Here is a 24375-nt window from a genome sequence, read left to right as displayed (position 1 = left end):
CCCAGAACTCCCAAATCCCATCCCCACAACCTTGTTTTTCCTTAATATAGACCATTTTAACTTAGTCTTGTTTAAACCTCTCTCATCTAGGCTGCGTAATGGGGGAGAAGGGAGGGCTTCAATTTGCAAAAAGTCCCAGACCCAGCCATGTTTTCTTTCACTGATATTGTCATCCTCTTCATCTCAACTGTTTTAGCTTCTTAAAATAACATTTTTCTTAATACTATATTAGAATTTTAATAAAACATTTATGTTTTTAAAAGCTAAATAAAATATACAAAGAAGAAAAGTCATTTTGCCATTGAAATCTTGCTGAATTTGCTAAAAAATAAAAAATTCTCAAAGAAGTGGAGTTTTTTCTTAAGACTGGACCAAACACTCATATTATATACCAATTCATAATCCATTTCAAGAAAAGGCAACAGCTATTTTTATGATCGTAATTATGAGACACTCTCTGGGAATCAATTTCCATATATTTCTATGGAATGGCAAGTAAATGGCAAAGATATTAATTCACATCAAGAAGCTGTGTCTTCTCTTTCAACATCAAAGGTAACACATCTGAATTGTAAAAGTGCCACAAATTATGCTTAGTCTCATGAAACTAGATGGGCATAAAACACTCAGCTTCAGATACTGGTTCTAATGAAGAACTTTAGAAGAACGTATGGAAGAGTACATACCAATTCTGGATGATGTTCAATTTGGTTTTCCTATCAGTGTAAATGTCTATATTCCATTATGACAGGACATTTCCTCAGAAAAGTAAGAGGGGTTGGGTCCTGGCTGTGCATTAGGGAAACATTTCTTCTTCGTTTCACTTCCAGCAGCTAACTGCATCCAATGTTCTCAAAGGGAGCTGGGAATTTCTAGGGAAAAAACTTGAAACGTATCTGGTGAACTGGATGGGGGACAGGAAAGATAGGAAAGAGGGAGTTTATTGAGTTGCTAATGGGAGAAAATTTCTACAGGTTGATTTCCCTGCCAAAAAAAAGAATTCACCGGGAGCAAAGAAAAAATTTGACATGGTCCATTGGATTCAACAAAAGGACATGAAGGTTTGAATAGGGTTTCCAAGTCAAAAGTGCCTACCCTTACCCCAACAATCAACAGTATGTTCATTAAATAGTTAAAAGAGCTGCCACCCAAAATTGTATTATACCTTGGGGCCCAAGAAAACCTGCTGGGGGTTTTCTCAGAGAGTGTCTTACAGAGGAAGGGGCTGTTTCTCTCCCACTGAGCTAAGAAGTCTGAGGAACAATGGTGGAATGAAGAATGGAATGGCAGCCAGGAGCAGTGGCAGTGCTGTGATCTGGGGAAGAGAGATTGGCAGAGATTCACACTGGACAGTGGCTAATGTGGAGGGGCACTTCACCAGCTGAAGCAGAACGTATCTGAGCATCAACCAAGCTAAAACTTAAAGAGCAACAGCCTACAGGAGAACAGAGAAGGAAGTGTGGGCATTTGGGGACCTCCAGAGATGCACACCGGTGGAAGGGGGAAAGGAGAAATTTACAAGAAGGTTGATTTTCTGTAGTTATGAAGGTGGGAGGGCACTAAGCTTGGACAATTTAGGATTAAATATTGCTTTCACCTCATTTTCATTCACACACAGAGGGAATAGCTTCTAACTGTCAGGTTGCCATGAGTCGAGATCGACTCGATGACAACGGGTCTGGTTTTGGTTTATACAATGTACAATAAGACATAACTTTGGCACTAAATTTTTTGGACTCACCTCATCAGTAAATTTGGGAACATAGTTCTTATAATATTATTGTGAAAGTGAATGAGAAAACTTTTATGAAAGGGTCCAGCATAGTAAGTGTCAGTTATGTTTGTTCACTGCTCAGTGAAGAAGGCTTTGCTAGAAAATTAACTGGTAGAAGAAGAAAAACCAAGTCAAGTGTTAGAGCAGGCTTCAAAGGCTTTTGATACTCACAGCTCCATGATGAGAAAAAGAAAAGACAGTTTCTTCCACAGGTAAAGTGTGGGGAGAAGAAGCCTGAACTGAGAATCAGGAGGGTTGGGGTTTTTTCCTGGCTCTGCTTACAACTCCTCTAGCTGGTTAGCTCCTCAGCTAAACTCTCCCAGTTTCAGATTGTCGGTGGTGAAAACAAGGGGCTCAGTCTCAGTAATAGCTAAACCAAGACCAAACCAAACCCATTGCCGTCATGTCGATTCCAACTCATAGCTACCCTATAGGTCAGAATAGAACGGCCGCATAGAGTTCCAAAGGAGCACCTGGTGGATTCAAACTGCCAACCTTTTGGTTAGCAGCCAAGCTCTTAACCACTATGCCACCAGGGTTTCCAGTAATAGCTAAGGTCCCTTTTAATAATAACAATTCACACATTTGTAAGATACGACCAGTATTGTTTCTATAACACTTGCTTTAAATTACTTGTTGCTTTTTAAATTATAGAATAGCAAATAGGGAGCCCAAGGTTGGCTACTTGGAAGCCCTATGGGGCAGTTCTACTCTGTCCTATAGGGTCATTGTGAGTCGAAATCAGCTTCGATGGCACACAACAACAATAGCAGTTATAATGCCTTGTGGTTTTAATTTTTTTTAAACTTTGTTTTTATAGATAAAAGCATAAATGTGCTGCAATCCCCAGTTAAATTTACTACAAGTGTGGGAACTTGGGTTCATGGGACTGGAAGGGAATAGCACCACTACACTCGTGGTGCCAACTTAACCAAATTAGAGCTGAGCATGAGGAAGAATACAGACTTTTTCATAAGCTTGCCTTGCCTACTCAAATCTAAAAAGTAAGGTTACAATTTTTTTTTAACCAGTTGTCGTTGAGTTGATTCTGACTCAGGATGATCCCATGTGTGTCAGAGTAGAACTATGCTCTGTAGGGTTTTCAGTGACTGTTTTTTTTTTGGAAGTGGATCGCCAAGCATTTCTACTATAGTGCCTCTGGGAGGACTCAAACTTCCAACCTTTTCATTAGCAGCCGAGTGCATCAGCTGCTTACACCACCAAGGGACTCCAAGGTTCAGATGTAACAGTTTAAATTTTTCAGTCATGTACAATTTCTAAGGGAAGAAAGGAGGTAGCAAGGGTAAAGGGGAGGGGTGACAAGGCTAATATATAACCTGTTATCAATAACATTTCATTATAATAATTTACTTTGTCTTCTCGAACCGCCCTTTGAAATATTCTGTTCAGCTCTTTTACTTCATCATTGCTTCCATTTGCTTTAGCTACTCAATATTCGAGATCAAGTTTCAGAGTCTCTTCTGAAATCCTTTTTGGTCTTTTCTTTCCTGTTTTTTTAATGACCTTTTGCTTTCTTCATGTATGATGTCCTTGATGTCATCCCACAACTTGTCTGGTTTTCCATCATTAATGTTCAATGCATCAGATCTGTTCTTGAGATGGTCTCTAAATTCAAGTTGTATATACTCAAGGTTGTGCTTTGGATCTCATGGACTTGCTCTAATTTTCTTCAGCTTCAACTTGAACTTGCATATGAGCAATTGATGGTCTGTTCCACAGATGGCCCCTGGCCTTGTTCTGACCGATGATACTGAGTTTCTTCATTATCTCTTTCCAAAGATGTAGCCTATTTGATTCCTGAGTTTTCCATTGACAGGTCCAAGTGTATAGTCGCCATTTATGTCGTTGAAAAATGGTATTTGCTATGAATAAGTCGTTGGTCTTGCAAAATTCTATGATGCCATCTCCAGCATTGTTCCTATCACCAAGGCCATATTTTCCAACTACTGATCCATCTTCTTTGTTTCCAACTTTTGCATTCCAATCACCAGTAATTATCAATGCATCTTGACTGCATGTTTGATCAGTTTCAGACTGCAAAAGCTCACTACTGCCTAGGATATCAATCTTCATGTGGTCTATTTCACTTTTGATGACTCCCAATTTTCCTAGATTCATACTTCATACATTCCATGTTCCAATTATTAATGGATGTTTGCAGCTATCTCTTCTTATTTTGAGACATGCCACGTCAGCAAATGAAGGTCCTGAAAGTCTTACTCCACCTTCAAAGTTCGACTCTACTTTGAGGAGGCAACTCTTCACCAGTCATATTTTGAGTGCCTTCTAACCTCAAGGGTTCACCTTCCCGCACTATATCAGACAATGTTCTGCTGCTATTCATAAGGTTTTCACTGGTGATTTTTTCAGAAGTAGACCACCAGGCCCTTCTTCTTAGTCTGTCTTAGTCTGGAAGCTCCGCTGAAACCTGTCCACCATGTGTGACCCTGCTGGTATTTGAATACTGGTGGCATAGCTTCCAGCATCACAGCGACACACAAGCCACCACAGTATGACAAACTGACAGATAATAAAGTATTACAATGAAATGTGCAAAAACCTGCAAAAAATGGGCAAAATATAGAACGATGCAGGAAGCATCAAAAGAAGATGGAAGGAATACACAGAGTCACTGTACCAAAAAGAATTGGTCAATGTTCAACCATTTCAGGAGGTAGCATATGATCAAGGACTGATGGTACTGAAGGAAGAAGTCCAAGCTGCTCTGAAGGCATTGTTGAAAAACAAGGCTCCAGGAACTGATGGAATACCAACTGAGATGTTTTAATAAATGGATGCAGCACTGGAGGTGCTCATTTGTCTATGCCAAGAAATTTGGAAGACAGCTACCTGGCCAACTGACTGGAAGAGATCCATATTTGTGCCCATTCCAAAGAAGGGTGATCCAACAGAAAGCAGAATTATCAAACAATATCATTAATATCATACACAAGTAAAATTTTGCCGAAGATAATTTAAAAATGATTGCAGCAGTACATCGACATAGAATTGCCAGAAATTCAAGCAGGATTCAGAGGAGGATGTGGAACGAGAGTTATCATTGCTGATGTCAGATGGATCTTGAAAGCAAAGAGTACCAGAAAGATATTTAGCTGTGTTTTATTGACTATGTAAAGGCATTTGACTTTGTGAATCATACCAAATTATAGATAACATTGAGATGAATGGGAATTCCAGAACACTTAATTGTGCTCATGCAGAACCTGTACATAGACCAAGAGGCAGTCATTTGAACAGAGCAAGGGGATACTGCGTGGTTTAAAGAAATCAGGAAAGGTGTGTGTCAGGGTTGTGTAATGTCACCATAGTTATTCAATCTGTATGCTGAGCAAATAATCCGAGAAGCTGAACTATATGAAGAAGAACGTGGCATCATCAGGATTGGAGGAAGACTCATTAACCACTGTGATGTGCAGATGACACAATCTTACTTGCTGGAAGTGAAGAGACTTGAAACACCTACTGAAGAAGATCAAAGACTACAGCCTTCAATATGGATTACACCTTAGCATAAAGAAAACAAAAATCCTCACAACTGGAACAATAAGCAACATCATGATAAAAGGAGAAAAGATTAAAGTTGTCAAGAATTTCATTTTACTTGGATCCACAATCAATGCCCATGGAAGCAGCAGTCAAGAAATCAAACAACATATTGTATTGGGCAAATCTGCTCCTAAAGACCTCTTTAAAGTGTTGAAAAGCAAAGATGTCACTTTGAGGACTAAGGCACACCTGATCCAAGCCATGATATTTTCAATCGCCTCATATGCATGTGAAAGCTGTTCAATGAGTTAGGAAGACCGAAAAAGAATTGATGCCTTTCAATTATGGTGTTGATGAAGAATATTGAATATACCATGGATTGACACAGTGGCTGCAACAATGGGCTCAAACAAAGCAATGATTAGCAGGACCAGGCAGTGTTTCCTTCTGTTGTACATAGGGTCACTATGAGTCTGAACTGACTTGATAGCACCTAACAAGAACAATGTAGCTAACATTTATTGAGTACATACTATGTGTCAGGCACTTTGATAAGCATTTTATACACATTAACTCATTTTACCCTTTAGGTGGACACAATTCTCACTTTACAGATAAACAACCTGCCAGTGTGACACAGAATAGTTGCTGGGATTTGAAGTCAAGTCTCCATTCCATTTCAGATTATTTCCTGAGAACAGGGAAGATAGGAAAAGCACATACATTTTTTTTTTTTACATAATGGAAAAGATGTATTTCTGTTACCTAAAACCCAAAGAACAATTTCATCGTGACATCATTTTGATAGCTATATGGCCACGATCACTGCCACATGATAAATAACTTATTTTTTCTTTCTAGTTTCATATGCTCTAGATAATCTGCTTTAAGTAGATAAACTATATAATTTACATAAATAAGATTATGAGGAAAAGTAAAGTAATTCTATGACCTCCTTTTCAAAAATGTAAAAAAATATATTACTTCTTTAGAGTTTAGGTCAAATGGTGGGTAGTTTTAATAATTTATTTTTTGTTGTTTTTGAAAATATATACAGCAAAACATACACCAATTCAACAATTTTTACATGTAGAATTCAGTGACATTGATTACATTCTTCAAGTTGTGCAACCATTCTCACCCTCCTTTTCTGAATTGTTCATCCTCCATTAACATAGACTCACTGCCCCCTAAGCTTCCTGTTTAACCTTTTGAGTTGCTGTTGTCAATTTGATCCCATATAGACAGTTCTTTAAAAGACCACAATGCTCAAGGCAGACATTCTTTACTAACTAAGCTAAACTATAGTTTGGTTTTGAGAAGACTTGGGGGATATTTTTGGTTTAAGGTTTAAAGATTATCCCAGGGCAATAGTTTTGGGGGTTCATCCAGCCTTAATGGCTCCAGAAATTCTGGATTCCATGACAATTTGAAATTCTGTTCTGCATTTTCTCCCTTTTGATCAGGATTCTTCTACAGGATCTTTGATCAAAATGTTCAGTAATGGTAGCTGGGCACTATCCAATTCTTCTGGTCTCATGGCTAAGGAGGCAGTTGTTCATGGAGACAAGTAGCCACATGTTCCATTTCCTCCTATTCCTGTCTCTCCTTCTTCCTCCGTTGCTCCGGATGAGTACAGACTAATTTTTGTACCTTGGATGGCTGCTTGGAAGCTTTTAAGACACCAGGCACCATGCAATGAAGTAGGAGGTAGAAAAGAAGCACTAAAAACAGTATTTGGCCAGTTAACTATAATGTCTCTAAAACCATGACCCTAAACCTCCAAGCCAAGATACCAAATCCCATGAGGTTTTTGGTCGTATATAAGCAGCATTAACAACTGCTCTTCTTTTTATTTTTTTGCTGTTGTTATATAAAATTATATATCACACAACATTTGCCAGTTCCACTTTTTTCAAGCGTACAGCTTTGTGACATCAATTACATTAATCGGCTGTACAACCATTGCCCTTGATCAATGCCAAACTTCCCATTACCATAAGCAGAAACTCAGTGCTCCATAAACAATGATTTTTCCTTTCCCCCTACCTCCCTCCACTGGTAACCACTAATGAACTTTGGTCTCTATACATTTGTGTATTCTTGTCATTTGTTAAAAATGAGGTCATACAATATTAGGATGTGCAAATACATGGTACTAAAAAGTCTAAAGGAAGATTCACTGGTACAGAGATGGCAAAGTTTCCCAGTTTGCAATATGTGTTCAATAATAGGATATTTTAATATTATTGTGTAGTTTCAACAAATTCTAGCCTATGTCACCTGGAGATACATATCACTACTCTTTTATAAGAGTTTCTACTTTATATCAGTTTTACATCATTAAAATGCATAACTTAATTCTTTCCCAATTGTTGGAGCACGATATTTCTGCAAGGCCACTGCATTGGCCTCCACTGTTGAACTGTTGACTTTGTTATCAACTCTTATGTAGCAATTAAATTAGCGAAGCAAGACAATAGCCAAAATTTTATTTGTGCTGAGCAGCAAACGCTAAGTTTGATTCATAAGTAATAGGGATTTTCTCAATAGAAATATATCTAGTGGCCAAGTGAGACCATCTTGAATCCCTATAATGAGTTCAGTAGCTGTCACAAAACTTTATGACAATTTAGGCTTAATACTAACTACTCTATTAGCCTATTATACAGCGTATACCAGTCCCACACCTGGTTAATACCATCACTATCTTTATTGGCCTTGGTTTTATTTCTGTCTTTTGTTTTCTCTGTCTTATTTTGTGGTACTACCACACACTGGAGCCCTTGTGGCACAGTGGTTCAGAGCTACAGCTGCTAAGCAAAAGGGCAGCAGTTGGATTCCACCGGCCATTCCCTGGAAACCCTCCGAGGCAGTTCTATTCTGTCGTATGGTGTTGCGATGAGTCAGAATTGACTCCATGAAAACAGGTTTGGTTTGATTACCACACACCAGTCACCCAAGCTCAAACACTGGGGTCATCCTTGATTCCTTCCAACCTCCATTTCCAGAATGTGTCTCTCTACTCCATTGCTGTCTCCCCTGATTTAGCTCATGTCCTCATCTTCAGTTGCCTGGACCCCTTCGACAGGCGTCCCCTGTCTCCAGGCTTTTCTCCTCAAGCCTGTTCTCCACACAGCCAGGTGTCTTCTGTTTAAACCCCAGACTGAGCAGGCTCTCTGGCCCGATTAAAAGCTTTAAGGTCCTCATTGCCTATTGAATAAAGCCAGGCCCCTGACATGGCTTACAGAGCCCGTCCAGCTTCATCTCCCATCTCATCCTTTCATCAGGACTATCCTGCAACAGTGAACTTCTGCTGTGCACAGTGCTGTTAGAGCTGTTTCTCCCTTCTGAGCCTTTAGTTCAAGCTCTCTCCTTCGCCCTCAAACGCCCGCACTTCTTGCTCATCCTCCAGCTCCCCAGCCCTTGCCACCCCTCATCATTCTTTAAGGCTCAGTTCGGATGTCGCTTCCTCAAAGAAACCCCGCCTCACCCCTGCGAGCCACCCCTCCGTCCCAGGCCAGGCAGGCAACCCTCCTCTACGTTCCCATGTCTCCAGGAACAACACTACATTTCATTGTAATCCTCTCTTATGTGTCTGTGTCTCTCTTTAGAACTTTAGCTCATTCTTCTAAAAGTAGGAAGAAGGGTCAACAACCTAACAGAAAAATATACACGAGGTGTGACTGGGCAGTTCCTAGAAAAAATGCAAATGGCCCTTAACCATTTGAAAAGATGTTCAGTCTTGCTCATAGTAAGAGAACTGTAAATTAGAAATATACCATTTCTCACCTGTCAGATCACAAAAATCCAAAGGTTTGACAACAGACTCTGTGGGCAAGGCTGCGCGGAAATAGGCGCTCTCAGACGCTGCTGGTAGGAATGCAAAACGGTACAGTCATTTTTGTGGGACACTTAGCAATACTGAGGAAAAGTATATATGCATTTACCCTGTGACCCAGTGATACCACTTCTAGGAATCTAGCCCAAAGATATTCTGCCAAAAAATATGAGAAGTGTGCAGAAAGCTATAGTTTGTTGCACTTTTTGTAATAGCAAAAGATTGGAAACAACCCAAATAACCATTAATAGAGGACTAGTTGACCAAACGATGGTACATCCATACAGTAGAGTACCCTGGTGGTGCAACAGTTAAGAACTGAGTTGCTAACTGAAAGATTGGGGGTTCGAACCTCCCCACTGGCTCTACAGGATAAGACCTGGTCATCTGCTCTCGTAAAGATTACAGTCTAGGAAACCCGATGGGGCAGTTCTACTCTGTCACATGGGGCGACTATGGGTGGGAAATTGACTCAGTGGCACCTAACAGCATACAAAAGAGAGGGAGAGAGAAATTAACCTATATTGCTATAGAGTGATCTCCAGATGATCGTAAAGTGTAAAAGGGAAGGCCAAAAAAAGGGTGTTCAGTATGCTACTGTTTCTCTAAGAAAGGAGAAGATATGATTATATATCCATAATTATTTTTTAGAAAGAGTTTCTATAAGGAAAAGAAGGGAACAGGATAGAGTGACAAGGATGAAATCTAGACTTCTCTGAATGTCCCTTATCTTAAGGATTTTTCTTTGGAACCACATAAATATTTTGCTTAATTATAAAACGTAATTTTAAAAATACCTCTGAAGAACGAAAATGAAGCAAAACAAATGACCCTAAATAGGTATAATTTCACAGCAAATAAATAACTCTGGGTTTTATCCTCCATTTCCCCTTTTCTCCAGCCTTTTATCATCAGAATTGCTCACTCTAAGGCCACAATAAGGAGCCCTGGTGGCACAATGGTTAAGCGCTGGCTGATAACCGAAAGGTCAGTGGTTCGAACCCACCCCGCAACTCAGCAGGAGAGAACACTTGGAAACGTGCTGCTGTGAAGATTACACCCCAGGAAACCCTATGGGGCAGTTCTACTCTGTCATATAGGGTTGCCGCGAGTTGAAATTGATTCCATGGCCCAGAGCAACAATAATAAGGTCACAACAGATTGTCAAGCTTGTAGCAGTCTCCAAGGCAAAGCAGAAGCCCACATTTCCCATGGACGCTTAAGAGGAGGAATTAGTCAAAACCCACAATCTCTTATTTTCCACTCAAGTTACTAAGGAATTACTTTTCCTCATCAAGGTTCCTCCTTCCTATCTCTTCACAGCATCACGAAAACTCATTAGGGCAAACATACCTGATGTGCCCTAATGAGTTTCAGACTTGGTGACTAGGAAAACGGTACTTCATGGCACAAATAGGGAATTTTTCAAGGAGGGAAACTTTTAGGTGGGATAGGGAGCCCTTGACTCTAGTAACTAGTCCTAGGTGACCTCAGCAGGAGTAGAAAAGCTTCTGTAACTGCAGAGGACCACTATGGAGGTAAAGAAGAGTGCAGTGCAGGTCAGGACCAAAGAAGATCAGTAATGGAATAAAGACAGACTCTAGTTGCCCACAGTGGGGAATCAGAATCGTTTGTGGTGAGAAGGGTTGAGTGGTTCAGATGAGAAATACTCCTGTATAATACGTTTTTGCTTACATATCTATGCTGTCTGGGTGTTGCAGGTCAGGTTCTCTGGAGGTAAGAGGCATGACGTTATTTGGGATCAACACCTGTGAAGAAGAAGGGGAGGAAGCAGGATTGAGCAGAGGGAGAAGATGACGTGTGATGAGGGTTCCAAAAAACCTTGACCAACTCAGTGAAGACGTGTCCCATGGCAGGCTGAAACAACAGGCCTTTATACCTCCACCTGACTCGTTCACCTGATGCAGGCTGCCCCAGAAAAGCTCAACTCGGGCCGAGGTAGCTCTCTGTAGCTGAGGCCGACCCTGCGGACGGTACTCCCCACAGCTGGGTGGCAAGTCCTTCCTTGAAGGAGGACCTGGTGGTGAATCTCTCTGCCTTTCATACTAATGAACCTCTCCATAGTTAGTACGAGTGTTTTTATTTTCATTTCTGTCAACTAACAAAAGATATTACATTTTTTTGAAAAGAACATCATAGATTTAGTGTTGAAGTAGAAATTACTGTTAGAATTTATATCTAATAGCTTGCCAGGTGGTCACTGTTACATTTTTGGGCAGGCTAGAATTAACTGTTTGTTCATTTATCCATCCCGCAAACATTTGTTAAATGTCTGTTACATGCCAGGCTCTGGAAATTGAAATATGAATAAAGATGCTTTTCCCATGAACTCCGGGGAGTTTAGATTCTAGTGGGGAGCAGACAAAATAGACAAATAACTAAGCAAAGTAGTAAGAGTTAAAAGGATAGGTATCAACAAGATGTTATGGAGGTTAAAGGACCATGACAAGAAGACATCCTCCTAGGAGAGGAGGTACAGGCCCCGGCCCCAGGGAGGACAAGAAATATTTGTGAGAGGACAACAAATGATGCGTAGGAACACGACGGAAGAGTGAATTGTGTGTGTAAAGGATCACAAGAATGAAAGAGCATTGCACATTCTGGAAACCACAAATAAATCGCTATGATCAAAGGACAAATTGTGTTTAAGGAAGTGTTAGACTGTAAGGCTTGAAAGAAATACATCTAGAATTCTCTTATCTGTTTTTTAATGTAATTTTTAACTGTGTTTATCAATCCAGTGTTTCTCAAATATGTTCAGTTATGGTTTGTGGTTTTTGATTGTTTTGTTCTTTTGCAAACCAAACACCTGTCAGCAGAACATTCTTTGGGAAATGTTGAAAGACAGTGGCAATTGAGCGCGTCAAGTCACCTGTTACATAAGCCTGTTGTAGATTTAGTACCTGAAGAGATCTATTCTTACTTGATATTGCCAGACAAGGAAAAGTTGTTGGATGCAATTCTTGGGAATGCTACAGCTCTGTGTGTCTGTCCCTGGGCACTGGAATTCTAAGTTCTGTTAGAAGGAACAACCTGTCTCCTTGTCATAAAGAGCCCTTAGCAACAAACTAGTTCAGGGAGAGCAGGGATGACAGATTCTATGGTTCTTTCTGGTGCAGATTAACTGGTCTGAGGAAGTGAGGAAGAAAGTTCTGTGGCACAGTTAAGGCCTCAACCATGGCGTCTGTATCGTATCGAGAACCAATATCTACTACTGTGGGAAAGCGAATGATGGTTACAGGTAAGTAAAGAGTTTGTGTGTGTCATTTACAGGAGATCTAAACTTTCTTTTTACCTCACCTAGATGAGACTCACATAATGGAGCTAAGAATGAAATAATTTTACATGTAGTCTATATGACGCTGTTACCCAATCCCGAGCACTCAGCCTGGGCTTCCACACCTTGCCGATGTAACAGACCTGCAACATCACAATTATTGCTACATCTGAGCTAAACTTCACAAAGAAACTTTATTTTTCCTTATGTCAATTTCCCTCTTTTTATTATTGTGGCAAAAGTATATACAACAAAACATTTGCCATTTCAACATTTTTTACATGTACAATTCGGTGATATTCATTATGTTCCTCATGCTGTGCAACCATCACCAATATTTATTTCCAAAATTTTCCAATCTCCTTTAACAGAAACTCAGCGCCCTCTAAGCAACGACTGTCCCTTTCCCCCTCGACTTGCCCCTGTTGTTGTTGTTAGGTGCCATTGAGTTGGTTCCAACTCATAGCGACCCTATAGGACAGAGTAGAACTGCCCCATAGAGTTTCCAAGGAGCGGCTGGTGGATTTGAACTGCTGACCTTTTGGTTAGCAGCTGTAGCTCTTAACCACTATGCCACCAACTTGTCCCTGGTAACCAGTAATGAACTTTAGTCTCTATACATATAAGGAAATTTTTTTTATTATCATAGATTTTGTGTTTTGTATGAGGAGAACTACTTTGATGTTAATAAAAAAAGTATGCTTTTGATCACATTTTTATTATTACTTATTCAAGCTTCTTATATTTTTATAAACTTGACATATTTGGTATAAAAATGTGAGCAAGATGTGCATTAAACCTACTAAAACTGTTGGTTTCGATTTTGTTCCTTCAACTTACTTTACATGATTTTGGCAGTATATGTGTGTGGAAGGGCCGTGGTGGTGCAGAGGTTAAGCATTCAACTGTTAATCAAGAGGTTGGCAGTTCAAATCCATCAGCAGCTCCTTGGAAACCCTATGGGAAATTCTACTCTGTTCTATAAGGTCTTATGAGTTGCAACTGACTCCACTGCAACAGGTCTGTTTTCTGGTGTGTGCGGAACTATAATAAAATTTAATTAAATAGAATATGATTGATTGTGATAAGTCTATATGAGCAACTAAATTTTATCTTTTTCCATTTAGATTTTAAATCATGAGCATATTTTACATTGTTACAGAAAGACAGTCAAATGCATGTTTGCGCTGAGCCTTTTATGTTGCTCATCGTCCCACCCACTCCCCCTCTTGTGCCTCTCTTGACTTTGGAGAAACCTCTCCTTCCCCGCTCTTAGTATGCCTGCTTCAGGGAACACCTACTTCCTCCCTGGCTGGGTTCACAACAGGTGGAGCACATGACCTCGTCTAAGCCAATCCACACTTTCCATCTGCACGTCTGAAACAGTGAACGACTGATTCAGAATGGAAACAATGGAAACAATTCATGTCATGCCGACCAGGGCTAAAAGGACTCAAATATGAGACCTGTGCTTGAGTTCTGGGAAATACACTGTCCGTCTGCTACTGGACAGTGGCGATTTGAGTCTGCAGCTGCTGAGAACCCACGGGGAAGCAGGGCCAAGAGGTGCGTCTTGGTGGTATCTACTGAATCTTAAAATCAATTACACCTAAAACCTGCTCTACCTCTTAGACTTTTTAAAACAGACTTTATTTTCTAGCACAGTTTTATGTCACAGAAAAATTATAAAGATAGTACGGAGAGTTTTAATTTACGCCCTCTATACTGTTTCTCCTATTATTAACATATTAGTATGGTACTTGTGTTAAAATTAATGAACCAGTGTTGATACATTATTATTAACTAAAGTCCATAGTTTGTTTTCATTTTCTTAGTTTTTGCCTGATGTCCGTTTTCTGTTCCAGGATCCCATCCCGGATCCCACAGTACTTGTAGTTGTTTGTCTCCTCCGGCTCGTCTTGACTGTGACAGTTTCTCAGACTTTTCCTTGTTTTTGATGAGCTTGACAGTTTTGAAGAGTACTGGTCAGATATATTGTACGATGCCCCTAAACTTGGATCTGTCTTATTATTATTATTTTCTTTTATGGTTAGACTGGGGTTATGGGTTTGGGGATGAGGATCACTGAGGTGAAGTATCATTTTCATCATATATCAAGGGTACATACTGTCAACATGATTTATGACTGTTGATTTTGACCTTTATCACCTACCTGAAGTAGTGCTTGTCAGCTTTCTCCACTGTAAAGTTATTCTCTCCATTCGCCTTTTCATGTCAAACCCTTTGGAAAGAAGCATCTATGCACAGCCACATTTAAGGAGTGGAGAGCAATGCTTCCTCTTCTTTAGGGCAGAATATCTACAAACATTATTTGGAATTTTTCTGCATGAGTGATTTGTCTCTTCTCCCCTGTTTATTAATTTACTCAGTCATTTATTTATAGCACTATGGACTCATAGATATTTATTTTATACTTTGGATTATAATCCAATACTACTGTGTTTTATTGCTCAGATTGTTCCTGTGTTGGCCAGTGGGAGCTCTTTTAGTTGGCCCCTATGCCCCTTTGACGTACTCCCATCAACATGTTTGTGTGTGTGCGCATGTGTGTGTTTTAACACTTCCTTTCTTTCTGGTACCACAAGTGGCTGTATGCCCATCTTGCATATTTCCTACCCCAGTCCTAGAATCAGCCATTTCTCCAGGGAGCCTGGTTCCATTTATCAGAAAAAGGTATTAGAAACCAAGATCTGAGTGCTAGGTGTGCTTGTTGCTACTGGGGTGTCATTTCTTTTAGGCTATCTCAGCTGACAGAGCAAAAAGAATATATGTGTGCATACTAACCTGTGTATATACACATATCAGTAAATATTATGTATGTAACTATCTTTATATTAAGCTCGACATGAGTTAGGTCTCCAATTCTACTCCCTTACTACATGGATCATTCTAGTCTTCTCCCCTTGCTTGTCAGAAATTTCCACACCAATAGTGAGAAATCTGCCTGCCACCATTCACCATGCATTTACTTACATTTTCAATTCCAGTGTACGTATATAGCAGAATCACAATTATTAACCCAAACTCTCATGGGAAACAACTTTATCAACTAGAGCATAGGGCTTAGTGTAGTATTTTTGTCTTTAGTCTTAACAGATTCTACTCAGTTCCCAAGTTACTTAGGTCAGTACCTGTCCCCCTACCCTTCTGTTTATCTTTTTTAGTGAGGAGTCTGTTCCCCTGCTCATTTTTTGATATGGTTATTTATTTCCCTATTGTTGAAGTTTTAGTATACTTTAGGAGCCCTGGTGGCACAGTGGTTAAGTGCTCACTGCTAACCAAAGTTTGGTGGTTTGAACTCACCAGTCATTCCACAGGAGGGAGACGTGGCAGTCTGCTTCTGTAAAGATTTACAGCCTTGGAAATTCTATGGGGCAGTACTACTCTGTCCTATAGGATCACTGTGAGTTGCAATCAACTCAATAGCAGTGAGATTTGTATATATCATATGCAAGTCCATTATTAGATAAGTGTTTTGTAAACATTTTCTCCCGGGTTCTGCTTGTCTTTTCATTCTTTTAATGTTGTCTTTCACAAAGCAGAAGTTTTTAATATTTTTTTCTTATTTTAATTTTAATTTTTTAAATTTTTTGTTGTGCTTTAAGTGAAAGTTTACAATTCAAGTTAGTCTCTCATATAAAAATTTATACATACATTGTTTTGCGACCCTACTTGCACTCCCTATACTGTGACAGCACACACTTTCTTTCCACCTTGGATTTCCCGTGTCCATTCAACCAGGTCCAGACCGTCTCTGACTTCTCATCTCACCTCTGGATGAGAGCTGGTCATTTAATCTCATGTATCTACTTGAGCTAAGAAGCACACTCTTCACAAGTATCATTCTATGTCCCATAGTCCAGTCTAATCTTTGTCTGAAGAGTTGGCTTCAGGAATGGTTTTAGTTTTGGGCTAACAGAGAGGGGGGCCACATCTTCGAGGGTCCTTCCAGTCTCAATTAAACCATTAAACCATTAAGTCTGGTCTTTTTACTAGAATTTGAGTTCTGCACCCCACTTTTCTCCTGCTCCATCAGGGACTCTCTGTTGTGTTCCATGCCAGGTGGCCATTGGTGGTAGCAGGCACCATCTAGTTCTTCTGGTCTCAGGCTGTTGAAATCTCTGGTTAGTGTGGCCCTTTCTGTCTCTTGGGCTAATACTTTCCTTGTATCCATGGTGTTCTTCATTTTCCTTGACTCCAGGTGGGTTGGGACCAATTGATGCATCTTAGATGGCCACTCACCAGTTTTTAAGACCCCAGACGCCACTCACCAAAGTGGGATGCACAACATTTTCTTAATAAACTTTGTTATGCCAATTGACCTAGATGTTCCCTGAAAGCATGGTCCCCAGACTCCTGCCCCTGCTACTCTGTCCCTTGACGTGTTTGGTTCTATTCAGGAAATTTCTTAGCTTTGGTTTAGTCTAGTTGTGCCGACTTCCTCTGTAGTGAGTGCTGTCCTTCCCTTCACCTAAGATAATTCTTGTCTACTTTTTAGTTAGTGAATACTCCCTCCCTCCCCACCCTTGTAACCATTAAAGAATGTTGTCTTCTGTGTTTAAACCTTTTCTCTGGTTTTTATAATAGTGCTCTTACAAAATATTTGTCGTTTTGCAACTAAGTTCACTCAGCATAATACCTTCCAGATTCCTCCATGTTATAAGATGTTTCACGGATTCATCGTGTTCTTTATGGTTGCACAGTATTCCATTGTGTGAATATACCAAAATTTGTTTATCCATTCGTCTGTTGATGGGCACCTAGGTTGTTGCTATCTCTTAGTTACCATAAACAATGCTTCAATGAACAACGGTGTGCATATATCTATTCGTGTGATGGCTCTTAATTCTCTAGGATATATTCCAAGGAGCGGGATTGCTGGATCGTATGGTACTTCTATTTCTAGCTTTTTAAGAAAGCGCCAAATCGATTTCCATAGTGGTTGTACCATTTTACATTCCCACCAACAGTGTGTAAGTGTTCCAGTCTCTCCACAACCTCTCCAGCATTTATTGTTTTGTATTTTGTTTTGGATTAATGCTAGTCTTGTTGGGGTGAGACGGTATCTCATTGTAGTTTTGATCTGCATTTCTCCAATGGCTAATGATCGTGAGCAGTTCCTCATGTGTCTGTTAGCTGCCTGAATGTCTTCTTTGGTGAAGTGCCTGTTCATATCCTTCATCCATTTTTTAAATTGGGTTGTTTGTCCTTTTGTTGTTGAGGTTTTGCAGTATCTTGTAGATTTTAGAGATTAGACGCTGATCAGATTTGTCGTAGCCAAAAACTTTTTCCCAGTCTGTAGGTTGTCTTTTTACTCTTTTGGTGAAGTCTTTTGATGAACATAAGTGTTTGATTTTTAGGAGCTCCCATTTATCTAGTTTCTCTTCTGGTGTTTGTGTGTTGTTACTTATGGTTCATATTCTGTTTATGCCATGTATTAGGGCTCCTAGCCTTGTCCGTATTTTTTCTTCCATGATCTTTATCGCTGTGGATTTTATATTTAGGTCTTTGATCCATTTTGAGTTCGTTTTTGTGCATGGTGTGAGCTATGGGTCTTGTTTTAGTTTTTTGCAGATGGATATCCAGTTATGCCAGCACCATTTGTTAAAGAGACTGTCCCACTTTGGTGAGTGGCGTCTGGGGTCTTAAAAACTGGTGAGTGGCCATCTAAGATGCATCAATTGGTCCCAACCCACCTGGAGTCAAGGAAAATGAAGAACACCATGGATACAAGGAAAGTATTAGCCCAAGAGACAGAAAGGGCCACACTAACCAGAGATTTCAACAGCCTGAGACCAGAAGAACTAGATGGTGCCTGCTACCACCAATGGCCACCTGGCATGGAACACAACAGAGAGTCCCTGATGGAGCAGGAGAAAAGTGGGGTGCAGAACTCAAATTCTAGTAAAAAGACCAGACTTAATGGTTTAATTGAGACTGGAAGGACCCTCGAAGATGTGGCCCCCCTCTCTGTTAGCCCAAAACTAAAACCATTCCTGAAGCCAACTCTTCAGACAAAGATTAGACTGGACTATGGGACATAAAATGATACTTGTGAAGAGTGTGCTTCTTAGCTCAAGTAGATACATGGACTTCGGGCCTTTGTCAAATATCAGGTGCTCATAGGTGGATGAATTTATGTCTGGATTCTCAATTCTGTTCCATTGATCTATGTATCTGTTGTTGTACCAGTACCAGGCTGTTTTACTACTGTGATGGTATAATAGGTTCTAAAATCAGGTAGTGTGAGACCTCCCACTTTGTTCTTCTTCTGTAGTAATGCTTTACTTATCCAGGCCTCTTCCCTTTCCATATGAAGTTGGTGATTTGTTTCTCCATCTCATTAAAAAATGCCATTGGAATTGGGATTGGGATTGCATTGTATCTGTAGATCGCTTTGGGTAGCATGGACATTTTCACAATGTTGAGTCTTCCTATCCATGAACAAGGTATGTTTTTCCACTTATGCAGGTCTCTTTTGGTTTCTTGCAGTAGTGTCTTGTAGTTTTCATTGTATAGGTCTTTTACGTCTCTGCTTAGATTTATTCCTAAGTATTTTATCTTCTTGGGGGCTATTGTAAATGGTATTGATTTGGTGATTTCCTCCTGGAGGTTCTTTCTGTTGATGTATAGGAATGCAACTGATTTTTGTATATTTACCTGGTATCCTGATACTTTGCTGAAATCTTCTATTATTTCCAGTAGTTTTCTTGTGGATTCTTTGGGGTTTTCTGTGTGTAAGATTGTATCATCTGCAAATAGAGATGCTTTTACTTCTTCCTGACAAATTTGGATGCACTTTATTTCTTTTTCTAGCCTAATTGCTCTGGCTAGGACCTCTAGCACAATGTTGAAGAAGAGTGGTGATAAAGGGCATCCTTGTCTGGTTCCTGTTCTCAAGGGGAATGCTTTCAAAGTCTCTCCATTTAGGATGATGTTGGCTGTTGGCTTTGTATAAATGCCCTTACTTATGTTGAGGAATTTCCCTTTTATTCTTATTTTGCTGAGAGTTTCTATCACAAAAAGGTGTTGAACTTTGTCAAATGCCTTCTCTGCATCAACTGACAAGATCATATGGTTCTTGTCTTTTGTTTTATATATGTGATGGATTACACTGATTGCTTTTCTAATGTTGAACCATCCCTGCATACTTGGTATAAATCCTGCTTGATCATGGTGAATTATTTTTTGATATGTTGCTGAATTCTATTGACTGCAATTTTGTTGAGGATTTTTGCATCAATGTTCATGAGGGATATCGGTCTGTAATTTTCTTTTTTTGTGGTATCTTTACCTGGTTTTGGTATCAGTGTTATGCTGGCCTCATTGAATGAGTTTGGGAGTATTCCATCTTTTTCTATGCTCTGAAATGCCTTTAGTAGTAGTGGTGTTAACTCTTCTCTGAAAGTTTGATAGAATTCTCAAGTGAAACCATCTGGGCCAGGGCTTTTTTTTGTTGGGAGTTTTTAAATTACCTTTTCGATCTCTTCTTTTGTTATGGGTTTATTTAGTTGTTCTACCTCTGTTTGTGTTAGTTTAGGTAGGTAGTGAGTTTCTAGAAATTTGTCCATTTCCTCTAGGTTTTCAAATTTGTCAGAGTACAGTTTTTCATAGTATTCTGTTATGATTCTTTGAATTTCAGTTGGGTCTGCTGTGATATCATGCATCTCATTTCTTATACGGGTTATCTGCTTCCTCTTCTGTTTTTCTTTCATCAGCTTGGCCAATGGTTTATCGATTTTGTTGATGTTTTCAAAAAACCAGGTTTTGGTCTTGTTGACTCTTTCAATTATTTTTCTATTCTCTGTTTCATTTAATTCTGCTCTAATTCTTATTATTTCCTTTCTTTTGGTGCCCGAGGGTTTCTTCTGCTGCTCTTTTTCTACTTGTTCCAGTTGTTGGGTTAATGTTTTAATTTTGGCCCTTTCTTCTTTTTAGATGTGTGCATTTATTGCTATAAACTGACCTATGAGCACTGCTTTTGCTGTGTCCCAAAGGTTCTGGTAGGATGTATGTTCATCCTTATTTGAGTCTATGAATTTCTTTATTCCATCCTTAATTTCTTCTATAATCCAGTAGTTTTTGAGCAAGGTATTGTTCAGTTTCCATGTGTTTGATTTTTTTCCCTTGCTTTTTCTGTCATTGATTTCTACTTTTAAGGCTTTATGGTCAGAAAAGATGCTTTGTAATATTTCGATGCTTTGGATTTTGTTAAGGCTTGCTTTATGGTCTAGTACATGGTCTATTCTGGAGAATGTTCCATGTGCATTAGAAAATAAAGTATACTTAGCAGCTGTTGGGTGTAGTGTTTGGTATATGTCCGTGAGATCAAGTTGGTTGATTGATTAGCTCTTCTGGGTCTTTATTGAGCATTTAGATCTTCTGTGCCTTAATTGAGCTTCTTTCTGGATGTTCTGTCCATTACTGATAGTGGAGTGTTGAAGTCTCCTACTATTACTGTGGAGCTGTCTATCTCTCTTTCCAATGCTGTTAGAGTTTGTTTTATGTATTTTGGAGCTCTGTCATTTGGTGCGTAAATATTTATTACAGTTATGCCCTCCTGATGTACTGATCCTTTAATCATTATATAGTGTTCTTCCTTATCCTTTGTGGTGGATTTTACTTTAAAGTCTATTTTGTCAAAGATTAGTATTGCCAATCCTGCTCTTTTTTGAATGTTGTTTGTTTGATATTTTTTTCCCATCCTTTGAGTTTTAGTTTGTTTGTGTCTTTAAGTGTGAGGTGTGCCTCTTGTAGGCAGCATATAGACAGATTGTGTTTTTTTATCCAATCTGCCACGCTCTGCCTCTTTATTGGTGCATTTCATCTGTTTACATTCATCGTAATTATTGATAGGTATGAGTTTAATGCTGTCATTTTGATGTCTTTTTTGTGTGTTACTGACAGATTCTTTGTTCCATTTAATTTTCTGTGCTAAGTCATTTTTCTTTATATGTTTTCTTTTCATCTGTTTCATTGTTGTTGATTTTCTATTTGGTGAGTCTTTATATTTTTATTGTTTTTTATTTTCACGTGTAGGATTGTTAGTTTTCTTTGTGGTTAACTTAATATTTACCTCTATTTTTATAAGTTTAAACTAGTCTTTTATTTCTTTATATTGCCTTGACTTCCTCTCCATATGAAAAATCTATGTCTACATTTGTTTCTCCCCCTTTTTTGTTTTAATGTTGTCATCTTTTATGTGTTTATATCTCTGTTTCCCTATTTTTAGTGTTTTAGCTTTGATTTATTTTTGTGACTTCCCTATCTGAGTCGATATCTTGTTGCTCTGTCCTGTGTTCTAGTCTTGCATTGTTATCTGATGTTATTGATTTCTAACCTGAGGACTCCCTTTAGCACTTCTTGTAATTTTGGTTTGGTTTTTGCAAATTCCCTAAACTTCTTTTTATCTGGAAATGCCCTATTTTCACCATTATATTTGAGAGACAGTTTTGTTGGATATGTAATTCTTGGCTGGCAGTTTTTTTTTTCCTGCAAAGCTTTATATATGTCATCCCATTGCTTTCTTGCCTGCATGGTTTCTGCTGAGTAGACGAGGTTATTCTTTTTAACTCTCCTTTGTAGTCGACTTTTCATTTATCCCTGTCTGCTCTTAAAATTCTCTCTTTATCTTTGGTTTTGGCAAGTTTGATTATAATATTTCTTGGTGACTTCCTTTTGTGATCTACCCTATGTGGGGTTCGATGAGCATCTTGTCTAAATATCTTCTCATCTTTTATGATATCAGGGAAGATTTCTGTCAACAAATCTTCAACAATTTTCTCTGTATTTTCTGTTATCCCCCCCTGTTCTGGTACTCGAATCACTCGTAGGTTATTTCTCTTGATAGTGTCCCACATAACTCTTAGAGTTTCTTCATTTTTTAAAATTCTTTTATCTGATTTTTCCTCAATTAAGTTGGTGTCAAGTGCGTTATCTTCAATCTCACTAATTCTGACTTCTGCCTCAATTCTCTTCCTATGACTTTCTATTGAGTTGTCTAATTCTGAAATTTTATTGTTAATCTTGTGGATTTCTGATTGCTGTCTGTCTAGGGATTCTTGCAGCCTATTAAATTTGTCATTATGCTCTTGAATAACCTTTTTAAGTTCCGCTATTACTTTGTCTGTGTGTTCTTTGGCTTTCTCTGCATTTTGCACAGTTCCTTCCTAATTTCTTGAAGAGTTCTGTATATTAATCTTTTGTATTCTGCTTCTGGTAATTCCAAGAGATTCTTTTCCTCCAGAAAATTTATTGATTCTTTATTTTGGGAGCTTGCTGAAGCCATCATGGTCTGCTTCTCTATGTGATTTGATATTGACTGTTGTCTCTAAGCCATCAATAAGTTATTATATATTTTTTATTTTATATTTGCTTAGTGTGTCCTAGCTTCTTGTTTTGTTTTGTTTTGATATGCCCAAGTAGGTTGCTCATGTGTGCTAGTTTGATTATTGGCACCTTTGAAACTCTAACATCATGTCATCAGGTAGTTAGATCTGTTACTAAGTATGTGAGCCCAGGAGTCTGTTAAATTTTCTTGTATGGATTCAGCTCAGGTATCCATGCAGTCGATCACCAAGTGTCTGGTTCAGCCTCTCACCTACAGTCTTAGAGAGGCATGGGTGATTGGTGTAGGCACAGGTATCTGGCTGCAGTAGAGGGGTCACACGCTGAGCAAGGCAGGGGGTTCACGGCTCCCCTGAGTGTCTGAAAGGGAAGCGTGTCCTTGTTCCCTAGAGTGAGTAGATAGGTGAGTTTTGCAGCCAGACTATGAGCACCCTGCTTTGTTGGCTGTCAGGACTGGGGGGCACCACTTATTCTTGGACCCCAGTCGCAGGTGACTAGGTGGCATGGGTGGAGCCACCAGTCCTCAAGCCTCTGATGCAGACAGGTAAGGAGACTGCTTAATGGGCAGAACAGTGTCAAACATCACAAACCTGCCACTTCACAGCTGAAACAGTTGAAGTTAGACTTCAGGTATTTACCCTGTTGTACTGTGATAGTGAGGGCTTATACTGTTGAGATCGGCCCACATAAGTCTATGCAGGGGTGAAAGGCACTCAAAGTCTGTGGACCCCTTATGCCTGTGCCTAGGGAAAGGAGCTGTGCCAACCCTGATGTCCTGGCTTAGGGGAGCCGGTAGCTTATTTTTTCCCTGTTTGTTAATTTGTTCCCTCTTCTGAGAATGGCTCAGGGTGCCTTAAGGGATCTACTTCTGGCCCAGGGGATTCATCAGTCGCTGAAGCCATCCAGGACCCAGTGCAGAACAGGGAGGGGGGAGGTAAATGGGAGAGAAGTTTTTCCCAAATGGTTTTTTTTTTTTAATCCCTGCGGTAGGCCACACACAAGTACTTATCTTTAGCTGCTTGAGTGTTGCTTTTCACTGGTTCTAGGTGTCCGAGTAGACTGTCTGCTGCTGGGTCTCTCCCGATGTGGAAAATGCCTCCTGAGTGCAGCAGTTTGCCCGCCTCACTGCGCATCCTGAGCTGATCCACGTTGGAGGGCTGCAGCTCCCACTGGGTCAGATCTGGTAACTCCTCCCGCTTCCGAACTGTCTTTCTCTCCCCCTGCCACTCAGTTGGATTCCTCAACTTTGCCTTTGATGTTCAGGGCTCCTAGATATTCATATACAATCAATTCACTTGTTTTTTCAGGTCTTTATTGTAAGAGGGACATAGGAAGCGTCTGATTACTCCACCATCTTGGCCTTGCCTCCTTTAATTTTAATAAAATCCAATTAATTAATTTTTTCTTTCATGGATTGTGCTTTTGATATTGTATGTAAAAACTCGTTGCCAATCCCCCCCCTTTTTTTTGTAAGTTTCATTTAAGTCTATGATCCATTTTGAGTTCATTTTTATGCTCTTAGACTTTTCATTTCCACCAGCCAATAAATTTTTTCCTTTCTTTGAG

The 24375-nt window shown here is 39.5% G+C and overlaps 1 protein-coding gene across 1 annotated transcript in view; it reads left to right on the top strand.

Annotated features, from left to right (window-relative positions):
• Positions 1 to 12326: 12326 nt before the first annotated feature.
• SPMIP2 (sperm microtubule inner protein 2) overlaps positions 12327 to 24375 on the top strand; it is a 174485-nt gene continuing 162436 nt past the window's right edge. The window contains exon 1 of the mRNA XM_004382066.2: positions 12327 to 12405. Coding sequence (XP_004382123.2) covers positions 12342 to 12405 — 64 coding nt within the window. The 5' untranslated portion in view covers positions 12327 to 12341. The remainder of the gene's footprint in view (positions 12406 to 24375) is intronic.

This window comes from Trichechus manatus, unplaced genomic scaffold, assembly GCF_000243295.1.
Source record: "Trichechus manatus latirostris isolate Lorelei unplaced genomic scaffold, TriManLat1.0 scaffold00089, whole genome shotgun sequence".
NCBI classification, from domain to species: Eukaryota; Metazoa; Chordata; class Mammalia; order Sirenia; family Trichechidae; genus Trichechus; species Trichechus manatus.
Note: the sequence above shows the minus strand (reverse complement) of the source record. Positions and strands in the feature narration are given on the sequence as shown.